Source organism: Balaenoptera acutorostrata, chromosome 5 (assembly GCF_949987535.1).
Source record: "Balaenoptera acutorostrata chromosome 5, mBalAcu1.1, whole genome shotgun sequence".
In the NCBI taxonomy this organism is placed as follows: domain Eukaryota; kingdom Metazoa; phylum Chordata; class Mammalia; order Artiodactyla; family Balaenopteridae; genus Balaenoptera; species Balaenoptera acutorostrata.
This window is the reverse complement of record NC_080068.1, coordinates 48,797,881-48,825,520: the sequence shown is the minus strand read 5'-3', so window position 1 is coordinate 48,825,520 and position 27,640 is coordinate 48,797,881. Positions and strand designations below refer to the sequence as shown.

The 27,640-nt window shown below is 38.9% G+C and overlaps 1 protein-coding gene across 7 annotated transcripts in view; it reads right to left on the bottom strand.

The window, feature by feature from the left end:
- The window catches only part of CNOT6L (CCR4-NOT transcription complex subunit 6 like), a 141,559-nt gene that overhangs the window by 93,706 nt on the left and 20,213 nt on the right, over nt 1–27,640 (bottom strand). The window contains exon 1 of one of the 7 annotated variants that reach the window (XM_057546389.1): nt 25,358–25,899. The exons of 2 other annotated variants lie outside the window; for them this stretch is intronic. Coding sequence is in view for 2 of the 5 variants with exons in the window: in XM_007165581.2 (XP_007165643.1) it covers nt 24,993–24,997 (5 nt within the window). In the remaining 3 variants the exon portion in view is untranslated. Of the gene's footprint in view, nt 1–24,992; nt 25,130–25,357; nt 25,900–27,640 lie in introns of those variants that run through there. 4 more of the 7 variants (XM_007165581.2, XM_007165582.2, XM_007165583.2 and 1 more) reach the window with 4 other exon arrangements.

Genomic DNA, 27,640 nt, shown 5'->3' with positions numbered 1-27,640 from the left:
AATCATCAAGATCAGAGCAGAAATAAATGAAATAAAAACAAAGAAAACAATAGCAAAGATCAATAAAACTAAAAGCTCGTTCTTTGAGAAGAGAAACAAAATTGATAAACCAGTAGCCAGACTCATCAAGAAAAAGAGGAAGAGGACTCAAATCAATAAAATAAGAAATGAAAAAGGAGAAGTTACAACAGACACCGCAGAAATACAAAGCATCCTAAGAGACTACTAAAAGCAACTCTATGCCAATAAAATGGACAACCTAGAAGAAATGGACAAATTCTTAAAAAGGTATAACCTTCCAAGACTGAACCAGGAAGAAATAGAAAATATGAACAAACCAATCGCAAGTAATGAAATTGAAACTGTGATTCAAAATCTTCCAACAAACAAAAGTCCAGGACCAGATGGCTTGACAGGTCAATTCTACCAAACATTTAGAGAAGAGCTAACACCTATCCTTCTCAAACCCTTCCAAAAAATTGCAGAGGAAGGAACACTCCCAAACTCATTCTATGAGGCCACCATCACCCTGATACCAAAACCAAAGATACTACACAAAAAGAAAATTACAGACCAATATCACTGATGAATATTGATGCAAAAATCCTCAACAAAATACTAGCAAACAGACTCCAACAACACATTAAAAGGATCATACACCATGATCAAGTGGGATTTATCCCAGGGATGTAAGGATTCTTCAATATAGGGAAATCAATGCGATACACCACTTTAACAAACTGAATAAAAACCATATGAGCATCCCAATAGATGCAGAAAAAGTTTTTGACAAAATTCAACACCCATTTATGATAAAAACTCCAGAAAGTGGGCACAGAGGGAACCTACCTCAACATAATAAAAGCCATATACGACAAACCCACAGCAAACATTGTTCTGAACAGTGAAAAACTGAAAGCATTTCCTCTAAGATCAGGAACAAGATAAGGATGTCCAGTCTCGCCACTATTATTCAACATAGTTTTCGAAGTCCTAGCCACAGCAATCAGAGAAGAAAAGAAATAAAAGGAATACAAACCGGAAAAGAAGAAGTAAAACTGTCACTGCTTGCAGATGACGTGATACTATAAAAAGAGAATCCTAAACATGCCACCAGAGAACTACTAGAGCTAATCAATGAATTTGTAAAGTAGCAGGATACAAAATTAATGCACAGAAATCTCTTGCATTCCTATACACTAATGATGAAAAATCTGAAAAAGAAATTAAGGAAACACTCCCATTTACCATTGCAACAAAAAGAATAAAATACCTCAGAATAAACCTACCTAGAGAGACAAGACCTGTATGCAGAAAACTGTAAGACACTGATGAAAGAAATTCAAGATGATACAATCAGATGGAGAGATATACCATATTCTTGGGTTGGAAGAATCAATATTGTGAAAATGACTATACTACCCAAAACAATCTACAGATTCAATGCAATCCCTATCAAATTACCAATGGCATTTTTTACAGAACTAGAACAAAAAAAATCTTAAAATTTGTATGGAGACACAAAGACCCCGAAGAGCCAACACAGTCTTGAGGAAAAAAAACGGAGCTGGAGGAATCAGGCTTCCAGATTTCAGACTATATTACAAAGCTACAGTAATCAAGACAGTATGGTACTGGCACAAAAACAGAAATATAGATCAATGGAACAGGATAGAAAGCCCAGAGATAAACCCACACACATATGGTCACCTTATCTTTTATAAAGAGGGCAAGAATACACAATGGAGAAAAGACAATCTCTTCAATAAGTGGCGCTGGGAAAACTGGACAGCTACATGTAAAAGAATGAAATTAGAACACTCCCTAACACCATACACAAAAATAAGCTCAAAATGGATTACAGACCTAAATGTAAGGCCAGACACTATAAAACTCTTAGAGGAAAACACAGGAAGAACATTCCATGACATAAATCACAGCAAGATCCTTTTTGACCCACCTCCTAGAGAAATGGAAATAAAAACAAAAATAAACAAATGGGACCTAATGAAACTTAAAAGCTTTTACAAAGCAAAGGAAACCATAAACAAGACGAGAAGACAACCCTCAGAATGGGAGAAAATATTTGCAACTGAAGCAACTGACAAAGGATTAATCTCTAAAATTTACAAGCAGCTCATGCAGCTCAATATCAAAAAAACAAACAACCCAATCCAAAAATGGACAGAAGACCTAAACAGACATTTCTCCAAAGAAGATATACAGATCGCCAACAAACACATGAAAGGATGCTCAACATCACTAATTATTAGAGAAATGTAAATCAAAACTACAATGACGTATCACCTCACACCAGTCAGAATGGGTACCATCAGAAAATCTACAAACAACAAATGCTGGAGAGGGTGTGGAGAAAAGGGAACCCTCTTGCACTGTTGGTGAGTAAATTGATACGGCCACTATGGAGAACAGCATGGAGGTTCCTTAAAAAACTAAAAATAGAATTACCATATGACCCAGCAAACCCACTACTGGGCATATACCCAGAGAAAACCATAATTCAAAAAGACACATGCACCCCAATGTTCATTGCAGCACTATATACAATAGTCAGGTCATGGAAGCAACATAAATGCTCATCGACAGACGAATGGATAAAGAAAATGTGGCACAGATATACAATGGAATATTACTCAGCCATAAAAAGGAACGAAATTGGGTCATTTGTAGAGACGTGGATGGATCTAGAGACTGACATCCAGAGTGAAGTAAGTCCGAAAGAGAAAAACAAATATTGTATATTAACGCATATATGTGGAACCTAGAAAAATGGTACAGATGAACCGGTTTGCAGGGCAGAAATAGAGACACAGACGTAGAGAACAAACGTATGGACACCAAGGGGGGAAGTGGCGGGGGTGGTGGTTTGATGAATTGGGAGATTGGGATTGACATGTATACACTAATATGTATAAAATGGATAACTAATAAGAACCTGCTGTATAAAAAAATAAAATTCAAAAATTAAAAAAAAAGAAGATATGGTACATATATACAATGGAATATTACTCAGCCATAAGAAAAAATGAAATAAATGGGAAGGAAATCTGAAGAAGAGTGGATATATGTTTACGTATAACTGATTCACTTTGCTGTAGAGCAGAAACTAACACAACACTGTAAAGCAACTATAGTCCAACAAAAAAAATAAAGAATGAAATAATGCCATTTGCAGCAACATGGATGGACCTAGAAATTATCATATTAAGTGAAGTTAAGTCAGACAGAGAAAGACAAGTATCATATGATATCACTTATATGTGGAATCTAAAAGAATGATACAAATGAACTTATTTACGAAACAGAAATAGACTCACAAACAGAAAACAAAGGGGATAGAAAGGGGAGCAGGGAAATAAATTAGGAGTTTGGGATCAACATATACACACCACTATATATAAAACAAATAACAACAAAGACCCCCTATATATGTAGCACAGGGAACTATATTCAGTATCATGTAATAACCTATAATGGAAAAGAATTTATATATATAAATCACTTTGCTGTATATAAATCACTTTGCTGTACACCTGAAGCATATACAACACTGGAAATTAACTATACTTCAATTTTTTTTGAAAAAAAGGTTAAAAGAATAAAAATTAAAATAAAAGAACATTACAAAATATGAAAAAAAAGACCGACCTATTGATACACATGGCAACATAGATAAATTTCAAAATAATTTTGCTGAGTGAAAGAAATTAATTTTTCTAGTCTCAGAAAACTGATTCTTAGGCAAATTGATTTTCAAAAAGTTGATCTAGAAACAGAAGAGATGAGGAGTAGGAGGTCCATACAGGTCTTAATTTTAAACCAGCCCAGCACAAGGCCTATATATTAATGAATTGCTAATTCAATTCTCATTTTTCTTCATATATACAGTCCCCTCAGAAACCCCAAGGACAGAGGAATGGATAAAGAAGATGTCCCCAAGGACAGAGCAATGGATAACGATTTATGGTTGGACTATTACTCAGCCATAAAAAAGAATGATATAATGCCATTTGCAGCAACATGGATGGACCTAGAGATTAACATACTAACTGAAGTAAGTCATATCTGAAATCTAATTTAAAAATAAAGATACAGGGTTTCCCTGGTGGCACACTGGTTGAGAATCTGCCTGCCGATGCAGAGGACACGGGTTCGAGCCCTGGTCTGGGAAGATCCCACATGCCGCGGAGCAACTAGGCCCGTGAGCCACAACTACTGAGCCTGCGCATCTGGAGCTTGTGCTCTGCAACAAGAGAGGCTGCGACAGTGAGAGGCCCGCGCACCGCGATGAAGAGTGGCCCCCGCTCACTGCAACTAGAGAAAGCCCTCGCACAGAAACGAAGACCCAACACAGCCAAAAATAAATAAATTAATTTTTTAAAAAAATAAATAAAGATACAAATGAACTTATTTACAAAACAGAAACAGACTTACAAATATAGAGAACAAACTTATGGTTACCAAAGGGGAAACGTGGGGGGGTGGGTAGAAATCAGGAGCTTGGGTTAAATACACACACATAACTATGTATAAGATAACCAAGAAGGACCCACTGTATAGCACAGGGAGCTCTACTCAATATTCTGTGATAACCTATGTGAGAAAAGAATCTAAAAAAGAATGAATATATGTATACGTATACCTAAATCACTTTGCAGTACACCTGAAACTAACACAACATTGTAAATCAACTATACTCCAATAAAAAGGAAGGGAGGGAGGGATCCCAAGGAGACAAGTAGAACTCCAACTAGCTGGATAGATGGGTAAATGAGAGTATAGCTAGAGACCCAGGAATACCCCAATCCTATTACAATCATAACGCTAACATGCTGAATCCAAGTAACCTGAATGGAGTACATACTGACTCAGAAACAGTTCAATTTTCTGACACAGGCACAACAAATTTAACATCCATTACAGTGCAGCTTACTATTCAATAAACTTTGAGATAACACAGGGAAACAATGTTCCTATTTGTCTAATGAATTCTCACACTAGCAGTTCCTCTCTTTCATTTCCTACTTCAATCACAGACACTGACAAAATAAACAAGAAAAATGGTTTGTGATTTTTAAAATTTGTACGCTTGTCCTCTAAATTCTCCATCAGCCTAACTCCAATATACCTCACATCCCTCTTTGAAGGGCAGTTGTAAGATATCCAGGGTAAGCAAGAAAAATGTCACAGGATGACAACGAGGTTTCCACCCTGTTGTGTACTCAAGATGCTATTATGAAGTCAAGAGGGAACTAACCAATACATCTGGCACGTGTTCAAGGATAAACACGCAAAGTCTATTCTCCAGCATTCTCCTTAACATACTAATCATCAAAGGTCACTATATCTGACTGCTGGAAATTCTCCTTCGAATTCCTCTTCTCCACCATAGTTAACCTACTAAAGTTAAGTGGGAAGGGAAAAAACAGAAGCAAGAGTACTCTATTCACAAAGATGTCTACAATTTAAGATCAGAAAGTTTACTGCAAGCATTCTCCTAAATCTCCTAATCAATAATAAGTAGTACCCAAAGAAAAGTATTCTCCTACATCAGTTGTCTGTGCAATCTAAAAGAAGAGTAAACAAGAATCCACAGCAAAGTCTGTTGCTTCAAACCTACCGGAAATGAAAAGATCTTTGCTGCTGTAAAGGAAGTCAAGAGTAAATATGTTCAGACCCAAACTAAGACAGGCTGCAAGGGCAGTTTTAAGAGGATCACAGATCATCTAGATAAGCCACACTTTTAAAAGTAAGCATATCAAGGGAATTCCCGTGGTCCAGTGGTTAGGACTCCCCGCTTCCACTGCAGGGGGCATGGGTTCAATCCCTGGTCAGGGAACTAAGATCCTGCAAGCCGTGTGGTACAGCCAAAAAAAAAAAGTAAGCATGTCAAGAGTATGAGAGTTCCTATGACTCAAAATAACAAATCCACTAGAAAAACTGGACTCAGTCCAACGTGTTAAATGTGAAAAAAACTTAAGTAACATGCTAACACTTCATAACAAAATAAAATACTTCATCTTTTCTTTCTCCTACCTTCTAATTTCAGGCTCTGCCTCTCTAGCAGTCTGTAAAATCAAATAATTCACTAATATTTCACAAATATAATGCCTTAAGTCTGTTTACATAAGCAAAAAAAAATCACCTGTGTATAAATTATGAATGTTGTATTGCACCAAGAAAATGTAAACGCTAATTCAAAAACTCATTTGGGGGGCTTCCCTGGTGGCACAGTGGTTAAGAATCCGCCTGCCAATGCAGTGGACATGGATTCGATCCCTGGTCCGGGAAGATCTCACATGCCACGGAGCAAACTAAGCCCGTGCACCACAACTACTGAGCCCGCGTGCCACAACTAGTGAAGCCCATGCACGTAGAGCCCATGCTCCCCATCAAGAGAAGCCACCGCAATGAGAAGCCCGCACACCGCAACAAAGAGTAGCCCCCGGTCGCCGTAACTAGAGAAAGCCCCTGCGCAGCAATGAAGACCCAACGCAGCCACAAATAAATAAATAATTTATTTTTTTAAAAAAATCATTTGGTTTCCATTACTAGAAAACTGAACATGATAGCAGTATCAAAAACTAAGGATTTAACTAAAGAACACTTTTCATAATGAACAGCTCTTCTAATTATTTTAGCTTTTCTATTTCTTTGGGAAAACAATTTAATTAAATCTTGAATACAACGTTTTATTGACTAACATTAAAGTCTGACAGTAATCATAATAGTTGTCCCATACTTTTTGACCCGAACCAAACTGCACAATGCTCCAATGTTAGATATACATAGCAAAATATACATAAAGAGGTGTTAAACCTAGTTTTACTTATCTGAGAACCAGGGTTTAGAATTTGGAAAAACCATATCTAAATCTACAAGTCTCCATTAAAAAGAGAGAAATAAAACAGAAAAGCCTTAGTAACTAAACTCTGTCTGGGATAAAACTCGATAAGGCACAAAGAAAAGCTCCATCCAGGAAAGGGTTCCTAGGTGCCAGCACCTTAATCATGAAATAATTTAAAAGGAAAGGCCAATGCAGACTCACGCTGATCCAAAACAGATAGCATTAAACAACAGAGCTAATCCTTAACTTTTTGACATGAATAAATGCCTAAGGAGAGTACCCACTCTACTCATATAAATGACTGCCAATAAGGTGGTGCTTTGTGCTGAGTGGAAAAGGTTTGAAGGGAAGGGGTGTCAGCTTTAAAACAGTTCCTAAAATAGTTGCTTAAAAAGATAAAGAAAAAGAGAACTTACAAAGGCTTTGAGTAACGCTTGGTTCCAGGAAAAGGATACTTTGGCTCTATGTGAAAGCAAAAACCAGTCATTGTAAAATACAGATACCCAGATTTTGTCAGCAAAAGGAAGAGTATTGTCCATTATTTCCCACAAAGGCAGCAGAGCCTTTAACTTGGATTCCTATTTTTTCTTGGCAGGTAGATATTCTGCAAAAGCAACAAAGCAAACTAAATATAAAACTCTTCTGAAATTCAACCCTGCAGTCAAAATGCCAAATTCACAAACTCATCAAAGGTCACAGAGGAACAAATTTCCTGTTTTTTTACTTAAACTCATTACCTTCCTCCTGAGCTAACCAATACAGAATTTCCTTCTTCTTGTTTTGAGGCTGATAAAATGAGGACAGCATACTTACAACACACTAGGAACAATAGGCAGTTACCCAGAATCACAGAATCAAAGAGTAAAATTTGATATCATTTTCTAAAACCGAGTTGCACATAATCCATGTCTATTATTTCTCCATTTGAGAAGAGTGAATTGTTTTATTAACAATTTTTAAAAACTTTATTTTGAGGTTGTTTTACAAAAAGACTAAAAGAAAATGTAATGCTTTATAAACATTTATCAAAAATCCATTACTTTTAATTATTAGAACTATGTTCCTTGCCCTAAACACCTTATAGTCTAGGAAAGCTGAGGAAAAGGTAAACAATGATCACTATATTGTAAACATTTATGTATTTCCCATCTCTTTCTAAAATGTATTTAAAGTTGCTTTCCACAAAGAATATTTAAGTGTTTACAAATAACTAGTTTAATGAAGAAATGTGTGTAAATTCAATAAAAGAGCTACTAAGAATAAAATTTGAATGGAGCAATAGTTCTTGACCAAGCTGATGATTAATCGTGAAATGTGTTACAAGTACTGTAATTTGTAAACTAATAATAGTAAAAATGACCTAAGTTTGTGTACAATTTATACACACAACATATACTATATGTGTATTAGTACTGCTAATCCTATCCTTTTACCAACATTCTACCAATGAGAGAAAAAGGAAGAGTTTCAACTATTTCTCAAAGATATTATTAATATTGATGGATACACATTGCATATGTGAATATCATCCTTCAGGTATGTTGCATGGTTTTACATAGTCCTCATCCTATTAAAATATGGCTGTCTCTCTTACCACTCTAATAAAAAATGTTCCTATTAAACATACATGGCTTCAAATTACTAAACTGATTTTCAATCCCCTTTTAAGTCAGTACTCATTCTGCATGGCTTCTCTGGTTTTAAAAAATGAGGGCCACCCTCTTTTCTTGAAACTTTCCCTCTTTATCTTCTGAATCAGATTTTAAGTAGGCTGAAGGAAGATAGAGTTTATAAATGGGGGAGAGAAGAAAACATGTATTGAATGCCCAGTCTGTGTCCAGATACTGTGCTAGACTATTTGCATGCATTATATATGTAATTTCGCTAAAAATATAAACTATTATTAATTGCTATTTTACCAATGAGGAAGCTGAAGTACAGAGAAGTTGTGAAACATCCAACACCTCACAGCTAATAAGTGACTGGACCAGAATTTAAACATAGGTAAATCCAACTACAAAATCCAAGCTGCTTCTACTAAACCATAACAAGTTTAATTTCAGACATTTCTAGAAGAAAATGAAGAATAATCATCTTGTAATTCTGGAGTGGAAAAAGCTTAAAGCAAGGTAAAGACCATACAAAAAAAAGAATGACAGAATAAACAATATAAAAAAATTTTAATGTCTGTAAGGCAAAGAGCAAAGTCATAAAGTCAAAAGATAAAGAGGAAAGTGGAACAAAAAGTCTCTGTAATATTTATAATAGACAATGAGGTAATGTTTCTAAAATACAAACAGCTTTTACAAATTGATAAGAATAAATGTAAACATCTCAAGGGGAAAATTGGGATTAAAGGTCATGATAAGGCAAATCACAAAAGAATGAATACAATGACCAAAAAAACTGAAAAAAAATAATGCCTAATCATCAAATAACTGAAAAAATTTAAAAATATATGACTTTATTATCAAAAGGCAAAGATTAATAATGTGAAAGTGTGTGGGGAAATAGACATCCACTGCACAACTGATAGGAGTATAATTTTGTACATTTCTAAAGGGCAACCCGACAAGATATCAAAATTTTGAATGTGTAATCATTTTAATCCAGCAAGTCCACTTCTAGAAACTTACCCTTTAAAACAGTGTGCAAAGGTGTATATATGAGTCTTTTCATTGCATTAGTGTTGATAATTGCAGAAAATAAGGAAATCAATTATTTGCCAATCAATAGCAGACTGAATTATATAGCACGTCAATAAAATAGACTACAATGCAGTCATTAAAAAGCATGATAAACAGAAATGTAAAATGATGCAGCTGCTGTGGAAAAGTCTGTCAGTTGCTCAAAAAGTTAAACAGAGAACTATCAGATGATCCAGTAATTCTACTCCTAGGTATATACTCAGGAGAAGTGAAAACTTATGTCCATACAAAAACCTTTTCATGAATATTCATAGCAGAATTATTTATAACAGCCATAAAGTGGAAACAACCCAAATGTTCATCAGCTATGAACAGATAAAATATGGTATATCCATACAGTGGCATATTATTCAGCCATAAAAAGAAATAAAGTAGTGTTTCTTGCTTCAACATGGCATAATCTCGAAAACATGCTAAGTGAAAGAAGCCAGACACAAAAGGTCACACACTGTATGTTTCCATTTATATTAAATGCCTAGAATAGGCAAATTCATAGAAACAGAAAGTAGATTGGTAGTTGCCAGCAGATGAAGGAATGGGCAAACTGGAACTGCTAATAGGTATGAGATTTCTTTGAGGTTGATGGAAATGTTCTGGAATTAGATAGTAGTGGTGGTTCACAACACAGTGAAAACACTAAAACCACTGAAGGGTACACTTTCAAATGGCGAATTTTGTGTTATGTGATATACATCTCAATTTTTTTTAAGCCATAAATTTTTTAAAGCATGAAGCATACCCAGTGATAGAAAAGACGCCAATAATATGTTGTTAAATCAAAAAGCAAGTTTAAAAAACAGTGCATATACTATGATTCTATTTATGTATATTTATGTGGTTATATAAGTTCATCTTGCCCAGAAACAGATAATGGTACTATATATATAGTACACACTACTAACAGTCTTGATCTCCATGAGATAGGATAACCAGAAAATTATGCTCTTTAGCATCATTTTTTTTGTACACAAAGAGCACATAATTATTTCCAAAAGCAGACATGAAAAAATATTACCATCTGCAAAGAAAAGGAGAATAATATGAGAAAAATACACATAGTAGACTGAAACCAGGAGACAATACAGCAAAGATTATTAACCTGAGGTCCATAAACCTCAAAGAATCTGTAAATTTGTAAAGGAAAAAAATTATATCCCTAGTTTCACTAACCTCTGTTTAAAATTTAGTACCTCTTTCAATTAGACCTAGACAACCTACCATAATAATATTAGCAGCACCTGTGGTTTTTGTCACTAACAAGTTGTATTTCACATCACATTACGGTTGTTACAGATACCTCAAAATATTATCTACATATATATTACTTTAAAATTATGGTAGTTATTATAAACTCACTGCTAGATCTTGTTCTTTAAGTGCGTTAATAAAAGGGTATATATATTAATCTTCACAAATTGTTTTTATATATTTCAACATAACACGTTCCTTTTTAATCTTATTTATTTCATTCACTAAAAATCATTATTCCAAAAAGGCTCCACAGTCTTCTCCAGACTGCCAAAGAGTCCATACAACCAAACATCCACCCATATTCAAACATAACACCCATGCATTAGAGGAAGGGAAAACCAATCCTGAGGGTATGCAGGCATAAAGTAAGTAGGGCCTAAATACAGGCAAAAATAGAAATAATTCCAATTTTAATCAATTTGTCTAATACAAAATTCATAATTTTCTTCCCCAAATTGTATCCTCCTTCTGATTTTTCAGTTATCTTTGACTTCCTCCTTCCTATTCAACCACTGATGTCACTTAAAAGCTTTCTTTTCTATCCCAATTGACACATCTCTCTCCTGACTTACCACTTCATATTTTAATTTTAATTCTTTAAAAAAGATCCTCCCTCCTCCCACACTGATCTCCGCAACTGATTCTGCATACCTCAACCAGATTAATCTTCTTAAATAATTATTTCCAAACTGCCACCAGGCTCTCAAAATCACTCAATGCTCCCAGAGTCTTTAATAGTAGTATTGATAATTACTTGATTCTAGAGCCATATCTGCAATAACTATTAATCAAAACAATTATACAGCCATGTCCTATAAAATATCATCTAAACGATATTATGACATAAAATTCAGGTATTACTAAGAGAACCCCAATTTATAGATGTAAAAAAAACACGTGGGGGCTTCCCTGGTGGCGCAGCGGGTGAGAGTCTGCCTGCCAATGCAGGGGACACGGGTTCGAGCCCCGGTCTGGGGGGATCCCAGATGCCGCGGGGCAACTAGGCCCGTGAGCCACAACTACTGAGCCTGCGCGTCTGGAGCCTGTGCTCCGCAACAAGAGAGGCAGCGATAGTGAGAGGCCCGCGCACCGCAATGAGGAGTGGCCCCCGCTCGCCGCAACTAGAGAAAGCCCTCGCACAGAAACGAAGACCCAACACAGCCAAAAATAAATAAATAAATTTATAAAAAAAAAAAACAAAACACGTGGTCCTCTAGAATTAAACCTAGGATAAGACTTAAATTCCTCATTCAAACCCCTCCATTATAATCATGCTCCAATTTGCCCTATCACCTCCTTGGTCCCACTGAAGCTCTGGAAGTTAACCAGATATTAACTCAACGTCCCTCTTCTCCTTGAATCTGGACTCATACCTTTTATTTTTCTTTTTAAAACATCTTTATTGGGGTATAATTGCTTTACAATGGTGTGTTAGTTTCTGCTTTATAACAAAGTGAATCAGCTATACATATACATATATCCCCATATCTCCTCCCTCTTACGTCTCCCTCCCATCCTCCCGATCCCACCCCTCTAGGTGGTCACAAAGCACTGAGCTGATCTCCCTGTGCTATGCAGCTGCTTCCCACTAGCTATCTATTTTACATTTGCTAGTGAATACATGTCCATGCCACTCTCTCACTTCGTCCCAGCTTTCCCTTCCCCCTCCCCATGTCCTCAAGTCCATTCTCTACATCGGTGTCTTTATTCCCATCCTGCCCCTACGTTCATCAGAAGCTTTTTTTTTTTTTTCAGATTCCACATATATGTGTTAGCATACGGTGTTTCTCTCTTTCTGACTTACTTCACTCAGTATGGCAGACTCTAGGTCCATCCACCTCACTACAAATAACTCAATTTCATTTCTTTTCATGGCTGAGTAATATTCCATTGTATATATGTGCCACATCTTCTTTATCCATTCATCTGTCAATGGACACTTAGGTTGCTTCCATGTCCTGGCTACTGTAAATAGAGCTGCAATGAACATTGTGGTACATGACTCTTTTTGAATTATGGTTTTCTCAGGGTATATGCCCAGTAGTAGGATTGCTGGGTTGTATGGTAGTTCCATTTTTAGTGTTTTAAGGAACCTCCATACTGTTCCCTATAGTGGCTGTATCAATTTACATTCCCACCAAAGGTGCCAGAGGGTTCCCTTTTCTCCACACCCTCTCCAGCATTTATTGTTTGTAGATTTTTGATGATGGCCATTCTCACTGGTGTCAGGTGATACCTCATTGTAGTTTTGATTTGCATTTCTCTAATGATTAGTGATGTTGAGCATCCTTTCATGTGTTTGGCGGCAATCGGTATATCTTCTTTGGGGAAATGTCTATTTAGGCCTTCTGCCCATTTTTTTTTTTTTAAGCATCCTTACTGGAGTACAACTGCTTCACAATGGTGTGTTACTTTCTGCTTTATAACAAAGTGAATCAGCTATACATATACATGTATCCCCGTATCTCCTCCCTCTTGCATCTCCCTCCCACCCTCCCTATCCCACCCCTCTAGGTGGTCACAAAGCACCCAGCTGATCTCCCTGTGCTATGCGGCTGCTTCCCACTAGCTATCTATCTTATATTTGGTAGTATATATAAGTCCATGCCACTCTCTCACTTCGTCCCAGCTTACCCTTCCCTCTCCCCACGTCCTCAAGTCCATTCTCTACATCTGTGTATTTATTCCTGTCCTTTCTGCCCATTTTGGATTGGGTTGTTTGTTTCTTTGATATTGAGATACATGAGCCGCTTGTACATTTTAGAGATTAATCCTTTGTCAGTTGCTTCAGTTGCAAATATTTTCTCCCATTCTGAGGGTTGTCTTTTCGTCTTGTTTGCGGTTTCCTTTGTTGTGCAAAAGTTTTTAAGTTTCATTAGGTCCCATTTGTTTATTTTTGTTTGTATTTCCATTTCTCTAGGAGCTGGGTCAAAAAGGATCTTGCTGTGACTTATGTCATAGAGTGTTCTGCCTATGTTTTCCTCTAAGAGTTCTATAGTATCTGGCCTTACATTTAGGTCTTTAATCCATTTTGAGTTTATTCTTGTATATGGTATTAGGAAGTGTTCTAATTTCATTCTTTTACATGTAGCTGTCCAGTTTTCCCAGCACCACTTATTGAAGAGGCTGTCTTTTCTCCATTGTATATTCTTGCCTCCTTTATCAAAAATAAGGTGACCATATGTGCATGGGTTTATCTCTGGGCTTTCTATCCTGTTCCATTGATCTATATTTCTGTTTTTGTGCCAGTACCATACTGTCTTGATTACTGTAGCTTTGTAGTACAGTCTGAAGCCCAGGAGCCTGATTCCTCCAACTCCATTTTTCTTTCTCAAGATTGCTTTGGCTATTCAAGATCTTTTGTGTTTCCATACAAATTGTGAAATTTTTTGTTCTAGTTCTGTGAAAAATGCCATTGGTAGTTTGACAGGGATTGCACTGAATCTGTAGATTGCTTTGGGTAGTAGAGTCATTTTCACAATGTTGATTCTTCCAATCCAAGAACATGGTATATCTCTCCATCTGTTCATATCACCTTTAATTTCTTTCATCAGTGTCTTATAGTTTTCTGCATACACACACATCTTTTGTCTCTCTAGGTAGGTTTATTCGTAGGTATTTTATTCTTTTTGTTGCAACAGTAAATGGGAGTGTTTCCTTAATTTCTCTTTCAGATTTTTCATCGTTAGTGTATAGGAATGCAAGAGATTTCTGTGCCTTAATTTTGTATCCTGCAACTTTACAAATTCATTGATTAGCTCTAGTAGTTTTCTGATAGCATCTTTAGGATTCTCTATGTATAGTACCAAGTCATCTGCAAACAGTGACAGCTTCATTTCTTCTTTTCTGATTTGGATTCCTTTTATTTCTTTTTCCTCTGATTGCTGTGGCTGAAACTTCCAAAACTGTGTTGAATAATAGTGGTGAGAGTGGACAACCTTATCTTGTTCCTGATCTTAGAGAAAATGGTTTCAGTTTTTCACCACTGAGAACCATGTGGGCTTTGGGTTTGTCATATATGGCCTTTATTATGTTGAGGTAAGTTCCCTCTCTGCCTACTTTCTGGAGGGTTTTTATCATAAATGGGTGTTGAATTTTGTCAAAAGCTTTTTCTGTGTCTATTGAGATCATCATAAGGTTTTTCTCCGTCAATTTGTTAATATGGTGTATCACGATTGATTTGCATATATTGAAGAATCCTTGCATTCCTGGGATAAACCCCACTTGATCATGGTGTATGATCCTTTTAATGTGCTATTGGATTCTGTTTGCTAGTATTTTGTTGAGGATTTTTGCATCTATGTTCATCAGTGATATTGGCCTGTAGTTTTCTTTGTGACATCTTTGTCTGGTTTTGGTATCAGGGTGATGGTGGCCTCGTAGAATGAGTTGGGGAGTGTTCCTCCCTCTACTATATTTTGGAAGAGTTTGAGAAGGATAGGTGTTAGCTCTTCTCTAAAAGTTTGATAGAATTTGCCTGTGAAGCCATCTGGTCCTGGCCTTTTGTTTGTTGACAGATTTTTAATCACAGTCTCAATTTCAGTGCTTGTGATTGGTCTGTTTATATTTTCTATTTCTTCCTGGTTCAGTCTCGGAAGGTTGTGCTTTTCTAAGAATTTGTCCATTTCTTCCAGGTTGTCCATTTTATTGGCATATAGTTGTTTGTAGTAATCTCTCATGATCCTTTGTATTTCTGCAGCGTCAGTTGTTACTTCTCCTTTTTCATTTCTAATTCTATTGATTTGGACTCATACCTTTCTGCTACTACATTTTTGCTGATGTAATTTCTACCACCTGCAATGCCATTTGATTCATTCATTCATTTAATAAACAGTTACTAAGCCCCTAAAATATACTAAACATTTAGTATATCTCTGCCCTTAAAAATCTCAGTCTAACGAGAAAATAGAGACATAAACCAGGTAAACACAATCCAGTCTGGTAAATGTCATAAAAGGGGAACGCACAGGATGCTAGGAGAGCACAGAGAAAAAGCATAAAGCAAAGACTGGAAGTGTGAGGCAAGGTTTCCTCGAGTAGGGAGCATCTAAGGTGAGTTATTAAGAAAGTCAGTGAGGTTGTAAAGTATAAGGTATTGTAGGCATGTATAAAGTGCAGACTAGGCTATATATAAGTCACTCAGTTGGCTAGGCTAGAGAATATGTTTGAAGGAGGAGGAGTAATAAATGATAAAACTGGAAAGGTACAAGAAGCCAATAACATGATGGACCTTACATATAATGCTATGAAAGCTCCATTTTATTCTAAAAGCAATAAGCAGCAGCAGGATACACTGGAAAGTATACAAGTTGAGGAATTCCCATGACCTAAATCTGAATTCAATCTCTTGTGTCATTTACTTGCTATGTGACTTTCATCAAATTTGCCTCTCTAAGCTTCAGTTTCCTCAACTATAAAATAGGAATTAAAAATATCAATTTTGCCAGGATTCTAACAAGAAGTTAATTCATGTAAATCTCCTAGCACAGGGGTCAGCAAACTATAGCTTGGTTTGCCAGCAATGAATGGTTTTACATTTTTAAAGGATTGTTTATTTAACAAACAACAACGACAACGATATAGAACAGAGATCTTATATGACCCACAAAGCCAAAACATTTACTATACAGCCCTTTACATAAAAATCTTAACCAACTCCTACCTTTAAGCACATAATAGGCAACCAAACAACAGTAACATTATTAAGGATTTTAAGTAGGGAATTTAAGCAATATGGAAAGAATTTTAAAAGGATTTCTCTGGTGACAATGCCTACAAAGAAACAGAAGTTAAAGCAGCAATAATGGATGTTGGGAAACAAGCAAGGAGAATGCTGCAGTAATCCATTAACTTTTCCTTTCCTCCTCCTAACTATAAAGGTGAGATCAACTTCCACCTCCTCTCTTTATCCCTGTAGGCTACAACCCCATACGTTCTCTGCTATATGGTACAGCACTTAATGTTCTTTGTCACTTAGCATATTCTGCCTTTACTTGCTTGCTGTTTATCCAGGCTTAAATCCCCTATAAGTGTAAGTAGTGTAAGGGTAAATATTCTGGAGTCAAACAAATCTTGTTTTAAATATTAGTTTTATCAATATTTAAGATTTGCTATTTAACTCGTATGGCTCCCAACAATAAGAAACAGTAACAGCTAACATATATTGAGTTTTTTAGTTTTGTTTTGCTTTTTTACTTCAGATGTGCCACATACTGTTCTAAGCACTTTACAAGCATTACTTCATTTAACCCTCCCAACAACCCTGTAGGATAAGGATTATTAATTACTATCTCCCTATTACAGATGAGGAAACTGAAGCATGGAGAAGTTAAATGAGTTTCCCAAGAGCTAGAAAGTGAAGGATCAAAGACTCACATTCTTAACCAGCTAGAGAAGGAGAATCATACTGCCTAATTCACAGGACTTTTCTGAACACTAATTTAGATTACGTATTTAAAAGGGAAGGTGATGGCTTTCACAGTCCTTAGTACTCAGTAGTCTGATAAATATTAGTTCCACTTCCCGGTATAAAAGACTATATTCTGAACTTCTTTTTATTCCCCAGAACCCTGAATTTAACAGTTTATAGCCAGTAGAAGCTTAATAAATATTTATTAATAGGTTAGATATACTTTCGGTGATTCAAATTCTTATTATTTCAAGGTTATCATTCTGTACATAACTCACAATATATTATTTCATGAATTTATATGTAGATTTTGCAGCAGATTGCACTACATATGAACCTATAGCAGAACATACCTTGTCAGTTTTTTGGTTTTGTTTAAATATAAACATTATGATCAAAGAGCTATAGATATATATGTAAAGATCCCAGCAAAGTCTGTGTATAGAAAGACATTAAGGTTGGTATATCCTAAATTTAGTTCTATTCTCTTATCAGTATTTGTAACTGGTATTATATAACTGAACTATTTTACTCATTTAGGGAATCTAAGTAATTTGGGGAGAGAAAAATAAAAAGTTTCTAAACTATAAGATTACAGAGAGAGGTTCTCTCTGCAAAAGATGACTATTAAGAAAGATAAAGTATTGTAACTTCTATTTTGTGTCACCAATTTCTATTGTTAATAAAGGAAAACAATATGAAAGACCACAATTACCAGACGTCTGTCTATTCAGCATGAATGAGTCTCTCACACAGCAAAGTGAACTACTTATTTCTTCAAAAAATTAGAAATAAATTTTTACCTATAATGAGATTTTAAAGTAGACTGAAAAAAAAATTAATGAAAAGTAATAATCCTGCTACAAAATAGGATACAAAACAAAAATTCTGTTACTACTTATCAATTTTTGCCTTGTGAAGAGAAAGATTCTTGGCTAAACCCAAAGTTATTTGATTTCTGAGACATAACATGAAACACAGAAATACATTTTTAACATTACCTAATCACGGGGCTTCCCTGGTGGCGCAGTGGTTAAGAATCCGCCTGCCAATGCAGGGGACACGGGTTCGAGCCCTGGTCCGGGAAGATCCCACATGCCGCGGAGCAACTAAGCCCGCGTGCCACAACTACTGAGCCTGCACTCTAGAGCCCGTGAGCCACAACTACCGAAGTCCGCACACCTAGAGCCCGTGCTCCCCAACAAGACAAGCCACCGCAATGAGAAGCCCGCGCACCGCCACAAAGAGTAGCCCCTATTCGCTGCAGCTAGAGAAAGCCCACGCACAGCAACAAAGACCCAACTCTGCCAAAAATAAATGATTAATTTTTAAAAAATTACCTAATCAAAATGCAGCTGCATGCAATTGTGTAATTAAAATTTCAAAAAGTAAACGAAGGATAATCACCACATCAAGTGCATCATAACCTTACCTTGCAGAGCAAAATTTCCTAAGAAATCTATTAAACTTTTTAGAAAACTATGCAGAAAACTTACAAAAGTAAAACCATTGATGCTGAAATGTTTTGGGAAAAAGGTCAGGTGACAGCCAGGTTCAAAGTAAACATGGAATTCTTCATTAACCATACACTTTTTATCACAAAGGTTTGTTCCCTTCTTTTTAACTCTATGTTTAGTACTTCATTTATGATTTAGATTCTCTCTGCTTCCTGTGTCCCCCTCCAACCTAGCTATCAAACTAAAAGAAAAAAAAATTCTCCACACTGATTTTAATTAATGCTTTTCAAAAGAAACAATATTCTCCACTGATCAAAAAACCCGAATTATTCAGAAAATCTTCAGTAAAGGATTAAGGGCCCTCCAAATGTGTATAGGGATTAATGGGAAGACAATTAGAGATCATGAAAGGGGTAGGGAAGAGAGAAAAGAAGGGAGAGGGAAAAAGGGGGGGGGAAGCTAGCCCCTCTTTCCCAAACAAGCATCATTAACTGCCACGTATCATTGGACTTAGCATCTTCACTTTTCTAATTCATATTTCATACTTCCCTCAAAACTCAACCTTAACACCCCTTCATGATAAAAACACTCAACAAACTAGGAACAGAAGGGAACTTCCTCAACCTGATAAACAGCATCTGTGCAAACCCCATTAGCTAATATCATAGTTAATAGTGGAAGACTGAATGCCTTCCCCCCCCAAGATCAGGAATAAGACAAGAATATCTGCTCTTGACACTGCTTTTCAACAATGTTTAGCCAGGGCAATTAGGCAAGAAAATGAAATAAAATGCATCCAGATTGGAAAAGAAGAAAAACTATACTTACTTACAGGTGACATGATCCTTGTTATACAGAAAACCAGACGGAATTCATTTAAAAAACTATTAGAACTAATAAACAAGTTCAGCAAGGTTGCAGAATACAAGATCAATACACGAAAGTCAGTTGTATTTTTTCATACTTGCAATGAGCAGCCCAAAAATGAAATTAAGAAAACAGTTCTATTTACAACAGCATCTAAAAGAATAAAATATTTAAGAGTAAATGCAACAAAAAAAGTGTAAAACTTTGAAGACTATAAAACACTGTCAAAAGAAATTAAAAATCTAAATATATGGGAAGATCCCACGTTCATAAATAGGAAGACTCATTTAATATTGTCAAGATGGCAACACTCCCCAAATTATCTACAGACTTAACCCAATTCCTATCAAAATTCTAGCTGGCTTCTTTGCAGAAATTGATAAGCTAATCCTAAAATTCATATGGAAATACAAGTAGATCAGTGACTGCCTAGAATTAGGGGTATGGGAGAATGAGGGATAACTCAAAAGAATACAGGATTTATATTTCAGGTGACTAAAATGTTCTATAAATTTTGGTGAAGGCTGCACAAATGTGAATATACTAAACACTACTGAGATATTTTTTAAATGGGCTACTTCTATGATAAGTGAATTATATCTCAAAAAAGCTGTTACCAAAACAAATCTCTCAACTTTGAGTAGTCCCTGGCCCACCCACCATTCCACTTTACGTTACTCCGTCTCCGAATGTCTGTAAACAGTTTATATTGTAGTGACTCGCACTTGTTCATTTATTGTTTTGAAATAACTAAATTATATGCTTTATTTTCCTTATTCATAAGCTATAAGCTTCACAAGGGTCTCTTCTACTTCTTTCCTTTTAGAACGAAGTATAATAATGGGTACAGAATAGGCGCTCAAATAGGGTTTTTAATTTTCAAAATGCAAAACATTAGAAATACTTAACATGGAGAAGTTAGCCAGACTACTCAAAAATCTCCTTTTGGGGAATACAGACATATATAAAACTCCCCAGATTCCTAACCAAACTGTTCAGAATAAAGACAAATAAAAGTATACCCAGAGCTGAGGTTTCACATTACAATAATCCTAGGCAGTAAAAGAGTAAGTTGCAATTCAATTAAAATTAAAGTCCAGAAATAAAATTAATGTATTATGGTACAGTATTAGTGCAGGTGGTCAAAGAAAGTTGTAGTATTTTCATCATGAAACACGAACACAAGTTAATAATTGAGCCTTTGTTGTTTACTTGATGATTTTATTGTTCTTTCTGGGTTAAGCCTCACAAATATTAATTACAATGACTTTAGAATTACAAAAAACAGCAACAGAAAACACTAAAACACAGTCAGGTCCATCTAAATGATATTTTAAAATAATAATAAGAATAATGCTCTATCCCAACAGAAAAAAGAAGATTTAAAAATACGTTTCCCATGAAACTATACCTCAGAAACTGAAATTCAAAGTCAACTGATTTCAAAGTACAAAGAGAAATAACTCAAACAGCCAGAACCCAGTAGACCACAACAACAATCAATAACTGGATAGCAAAGGAGAGACACACTAAAGGTTATAAAATCCAATTGTATTGGTCTTTGTAAAATCTGTATCTTTAAATAGCTGCTGACGTTTACCTGTCATTCAAACCCACCTTGGAAGAAAAGTCCTTCTCCTCCTCCTCCTGTGGCTCTTACTCCTTCCCTTCTCTTCCCACTACTCCCCACCGCTTCACACAATTTTACGCTTTGAAGATGGAAAGCAATTTTTAGTATTATAATTTACCTTTCGGACATAATTTCACAAATATATGCTACCACCTAAAATAACATCATGAAATGCCCCAAGCTGTCCACCACCCAGGGACTACATTCCCATCCCCCTTGCATTCAAATAAGGCTCTGTGAAAAATTATCACCAATGAAATGTGGGCAGATGTTTGTCTTTGGGGGTTCTTAAGAAATGTCCTGTGGGTAACAGGCAGGGCTCCAAGGCTCCAGGGAATGGTGGAGACATAAAATGTAAGGCGTCTGGGTTACTCAATTACCACATGGAGGTAAGCCACAAGCCTGCTAACAAGGAGCACCTGCACTGGACTGTTATGTGAGCAAAATACAAACTTACATGTGCTAAGCCACTGAAATTTTGGAGTATATTTATTACCCTAATTAGCATTACCCAAAGTAAAACATGCATAAATCTTAAGTATTTCAATTCCCCCTAATTAAAGACATTTATAAAGGATATTTTGGAAAGATTGTTTAAAAGGCCACTTAAGTAACATTAAATTTTAAAACCTAAACAATTTTCCACTTTGATTTTACTGTAATTACTTTAAAATGATAGCAAGAGGAGTCCACTGTTAGTAATAAATTTCACTGTTCACATATCTTAACATATTATTTCAGTATCTCCTGTTTTCATGATTATTACAGAAAAATGTCTTCCTCAATTCTCCCAATTTAAAAAAAATTACAAAGTGTTTTAAAATACCATAATTCATAATGTCTAAGGAAAATTACCAAATACCTAGTTAAGGGCAAAATTCATTTCCATTTTATTGTTTTTAAAGTATTAAAAATTATCACATAGTTTTTAAGTTAAGAATTCTTCCTTTCAATATAACCATATGGCAGATAATTCTGTTCACTGTAAATGCACATACACCCATAACACATACACTTTAACAAAACCATGACATTTTGCATTCTAATAAAGTTCTCCCTCCTATCCTTCACAAAAATACTTCAAAAATGTGTTGAAATTTTAGTGCTTTACTAGGTTGTTTTTTTTTTAAGCTTAACATTGCTGATATAAATAATAATGATATAAGGCCTAAGGAAACCTGGTTTAGTAAACACAGACATTACAAACTTAAACCAATGAAACTCCTCCCACATCATCTTCACCCTGCCGTCACCAAAAAAAAAAAAAAAAGAGAAAAAGCAAAAGAAAAAACGCTTTATTTAACCCTTCTGTTGTCTTTAAACTCCATACCATTATTTTTTCCAGCACAATACAATTAAAATTAAGTGAACAGCCCACTTACCACTCCACACAGAATAATAAAAATGGAAAATTACTGAAAGTTGATAGAAGATTTTTGCTTCCACTCAGGAAAATATTCCAAAAGTTTTTGTTTTGTTTTCTCCAGAATCAGTCAACATGAACTAAAACAATTACATAGCAATTCTGTGGCACTTATAGTTTGTGGATCTATATAAATAAACTCTAGGTCCTTGATCCTTTTTGATGTTTGATTGTATTGGAACATATGTGCTATATATAGCTTAAACAATTTTTTCCAGGGCTACATAGCAAGAACTCACAAAAACAGTAATGAAACTGAAAGATGGCCTATTCAAAAATACGAAAACAAATCAAGTATGACTAGATAGTCTCTATAAACTGGTACACTAGGCTATTTTAATGACAGTCAGTTCAAGGAAAAAAGACTTCTAAAATACATTTAACATTGTTTATATATACTTTATGCATATCAAAGGACTCAAATGTTCTGTTGTCTTGATTTTTAACTTAAGGTGACACAATATTTCTCTCAGTAATCCAGTAAGTATTTGTACTTATACATGTTTTTCAATGCCTACAGTCAGGGCTGCAAGAGGAAGAACTAGTATTTAACTAAGCAGCTACTATGTGCCAAACATATGTTTTTTCAATTTATCCTCAGGACAACCTTACTGTAAACGTCTTATCTCCTTGTTACCTATGAGAAAACAGACTTACAGACATTAGGTACCTTGCCTAAGGTAAAACAGCTAAGAAAAGTGGCACAGCCAGAGTTTTGAGGTCCCTAAAACAAGTCCTTTTTCCACTAAACAACATGTGTTGTTTTTCCAGTAGTGTTCATAGAAAACAGCTCTCCACCCCTCCTGCTCTTCTGGTCACTTCCCAGTGAACAGCAGGAAACATTTCTTTGTGAGACCAGGTTCAGAAAGGAGCAATCTCTGACCATTACACAGAGCATGGCCTGCAAGGATGGAATCTGTATGACGACTTCATCCATAGGGTTTTAGCTAGATGAGCTAACTAGATGCAAATAGAGGATGGAGTAGATAAAGTAAAGAGCAAATAATCATCCAAATACCATTCATATTTGGTTCTGAAATGCACTGTATGCCTACTGACAGCAGATTTACCTCTACAGTTGCGTTCTGCTTAACTACTCTCAAAATAGCCTTCGAAGAGCACACACTTGGAGTAGACCATACAGGCTGCTTGATCTAGGTTTTGGATACTGTTAGGGAAAACTTGTTTGTACATGACTATCTTGACTGATAACTAAGATAACTAGAGGCAATAACGTAGTACCTCCTAAAATGTAGTACTGTGTTTCCCATGTGTACAAACGACTCAGCTAAACTCCCTGAACACAATGCATCTAAACAGCCTAAGCTGAAGAGTCGGCTGTGCTAAGGAGGATGACAGCTCCAGTAACTTCCTCTTCCTCACAGACCTCCTCAGCTAGGCGTGTACACCCCTTTCCCCCTAGGAGGCAGGATAAAACAATTTCAAATGCACGAAATCCATCCAATCCTACCAACACCATAGGGCAGGGAAGCCAGCTTCCATTTCTTCCCCCGCCCTTCCGAGAAAAATTTTATCTTAAAAAAAAAAAAATGCGTAAGTATCATCAACGAAAAAGTATTTGCAACGAAAAAAGAGCTGAAAATATGTACTCAGTCCCTCCACACAGCCTTAAGGGAAGGATGAAAAGAAGGGATCTCGACACCGCGTCTTCTCGAGATTTACTGCTTTGATTCACTTTCCCTCGGGTCCCACCGCCGGCCAGGGGGGAGAGCTTGCGGTCGGAACGCCAAAATATGCCTTCGCCTCTCCTCAGGAGACGCGGGGGCGGCCAAGGCGACGGCGATCGCTGCATCCCGCCTCCGACCCTCACCTGCCCAGGCCCTCGGCAGCGCCCGGGGCCCGTGCGGGCCCGGCGCCCCGGGAGGCGTCCGGGGAGGCTGGCGGGAGGCAGGCCGGCGGGCGGGCGTACGCCGAGGCGCTTAGGCCGCGCTGCAGGCCGGCGCGCTTCCTGCCGCGGCCCCGGGAACGGCGGCGCGGCCCCGACCCACAGCTCCCGGACCCCGCTGCTGTGTGTGTGCCGAACACACACTCACCCTCCCCGGCCCCCGCGGAGCAGCTCTCACCTGCGAGGCTCCGGAGCCTCGGCCACAAAGGGGGAGGGACACGCCACTCGGGGGTCCCGAACACACGGAACCCGCCCCCAGAGTCCCGGGCCCTGGGCGCGGACCACCCCCCTCCCAAACACACACACACACACACACACACGCACGCACACCCCGGAACCTTCGCCGCTTCCGACAGAGACGTGGGTCATCCCCGCACCCGACACACACCCACTCGCTGTGGGTCCTCAGGCCGCCTCCCCGCCCGCCGAAGTCACAACTCGCACACCCCCAGGCACATCTGTCCCTCTCCCACCTCATTTCCCCGGGGACGCGTTCCTCTTCCCAACACTCTCGATCCTACTCGGAGGCACAAAAACACTCTACCTCATTCTCTTCCTCTGGCCCAGAAGGAGCAACAGCAGCCATTTCCCCGCGGCAGGGGAAACACACACACAAACACGCGCGCGCGCACCAGGCCCCCACAGATGCTTCCCCTCCGGAGCCGCGGCCGCAGACGCAAACACAAACACCCACTGGCGGGCCTCGCTACCGCCCGCCCCGAAGGGAATCCGCGGCCGCGGCCGCGGCGGCGGCGGGCAGGGCCCGGATCCCGGCTCGCGGGTGGGCGCGCAGGGCGCCCGGGCTTGGGGTCGCCGAGGGCCTGCGCCCCCTCCTCACCTGCATTCAGCGCGCCGGGGTCCGGGCGGCGACGGCGGCGGCGGCGGCGGGGCGGCTGCTGCTGGTGCTGGTGCTGCGGCGGCGGGGGAGGCGGCGGCGGCGGTGGCGGCGGGGCTGAGGGCAGCAAAGACATGCAGGCAGCCCGCCGGGGGAAGAGGCACCGGCCGGAGGGGACGCGGGGCGGGCGGGCCGGGCCGGGCCGCCTGAGGAACGGCAGACGCGGCGGCGAGGAGGGCGGCTGAGGGGAGCGAGGAGACGGATGGGGGGCTGGGAGGGGGCCGCGCCGCCGGGCTTCGGGGACGGTGACCCTGGGCGCGCAGGAGAGGCCCCGCGGCCGCGGCCGCCGACGCGAAGGGCTCTGCTGGAGGAAGCTGCGCCCCCGCAGCCGCCGGAGCCGCGGCTATTACTCGGAGAGCCGCACAGAGCCTGGCCTTGGCCTTGGCCTCCTGGCGCCGGGGCTGCCGCCGCTGCGGGGGTTGCTGCTGCGCCTGCTGCTGTTGGAGCCGAAGCTGCTGCACAGAGACTCCAGCTTTCGGTGCCTCCGCTCTCGCTCACACACGTTCACACCCCCGAGGGCCGGGGGAGAGGCGTCCGCGCGCTATCGGTATTGAGATTAATAACAAGGTGCAGAGAGTGCGAGAAGGAGGAGGGTTGATTGACGTGGAGGGGCTGGCGAGAGTCAGTCACTCCCAGGCGCGGAGGGGTGGGGTGAGGGGAAGGAGGCGGAGCTCCAGCGCCGCGCCTTGGCCCCACCCCCGGGGCGCCGCGTTGGGTCGTGGTGCGCGTGCGCGCGCGGCTGCCAGCTCTCTTACCCATTTTCTCCTTTACCCTTGCTGTTTCCTTACTCGCTTTTCTTGGCTTGAGTGACGAGCAGAGCCGGAGAGGCTGGTAGGTTATCAAAAAGCCACAACCGCAAAGCCATGGGGGGTGGCGGGAAGTCACTGGTGATCCCGCCTCCCCCGGTGTTCGTGCCTGGGCTTGGCGCTGTTTACTGCCCGCTCGCCGGAGGCGGCCTGACCGCGAAGCCCAGCGCTGGTCTGAGTGGCGAATGGGACGCCAGGTGAGGTGAAGGAAGTGACCTGAAGGAAGAAAATGTTTCCTGACACCTTCAGTGGTTTAATTTTTTTTTTTTTTTTAACGTGTAACGCCTGTGAGTTGCATAGCGAGGGGTAAATAAAAGAGCCCGTGACGCTCTACGATAATCTCGTCCTGTTTATTTTCTGAGTCTCCCCTCTCACGGTAGAAATACATTTGTTTGGCCGTGCCAGTTACAGAATGAAAACGGCAAAATGTAAACTAGGAATAGTAATGTTTACTTGGCGAATGTGGCCTTGACATCTGAAGTTTATGGGGTTTTTGTTTTCGTGGGTCAGCTTCAGCTTTTACCACGAGCAGTCCAAAAACATTATACCAGCTCTAGAGGCAGAATACTGCTGTTGCAGTTTTGCATAATCTCTTTCCCAGCGCATGCCCCGGGCTTGCGTACTTACCAGTGTTGGTCGAGGGTATATTCGCAGTGTTCAGGATTTCCCCCACCTCCCCACAGGGGTGTTGTTTAGCACACCAAGCACGTGGTGTTGGTTGCAGTTAATCTTAGGCCCTATTATTGAACGTAAAAGGCCTTCATCTCTTGGGGGGGAAAGTTGCGGTAAAAATGCAAATCATCATTTAGCCAGAACTGATCAGTTATTGAAAGAGTCCACCAGAAGAACAATTGCATCATTTTTATCTTTGTCACGCGGAAGTGTGAGTGAGTAATTGGAGAAGCCCCTCAAGACATAGAAGACTGCAGGCTACTTTGTTTTCTCCCCCCACCCCCCACCGGTTAAGTTTCCATTTCCCTCCCTCGCAACATCACCCCCTTACCAGCTTCTGCAATGGGTCTGAAAATGGCCTTAATCCTAGAAGTCCCACTTATTCCTAACTATCTTGATTCTAGGCTCACATATAATGAATAATCACCTTTGGCTTTGTAAGCAACAAAGCCAAACAAGTAACTGCAGGAGCCCAGAATAGGAAACCTGCCTCAGTGGCATCTTGCCACGGCATTTCTCCTTGGTGCAGAAACACTTGCCCCATGGAGAAATACTACCAAATGTTGAAGAAAAGAGGAAAATAAACACCTGAAAAATATAAATCAGATGATGGGATATCCTCACAGATTTAAGCTTCTTCAAATACCTGTAGATATATAGATTCCTAGCTATTCATTCATATACCATAAACAAACATCTCTGGAGGGTGTATTATATTCCAGACATTGTATTCAACATCAGAGACACA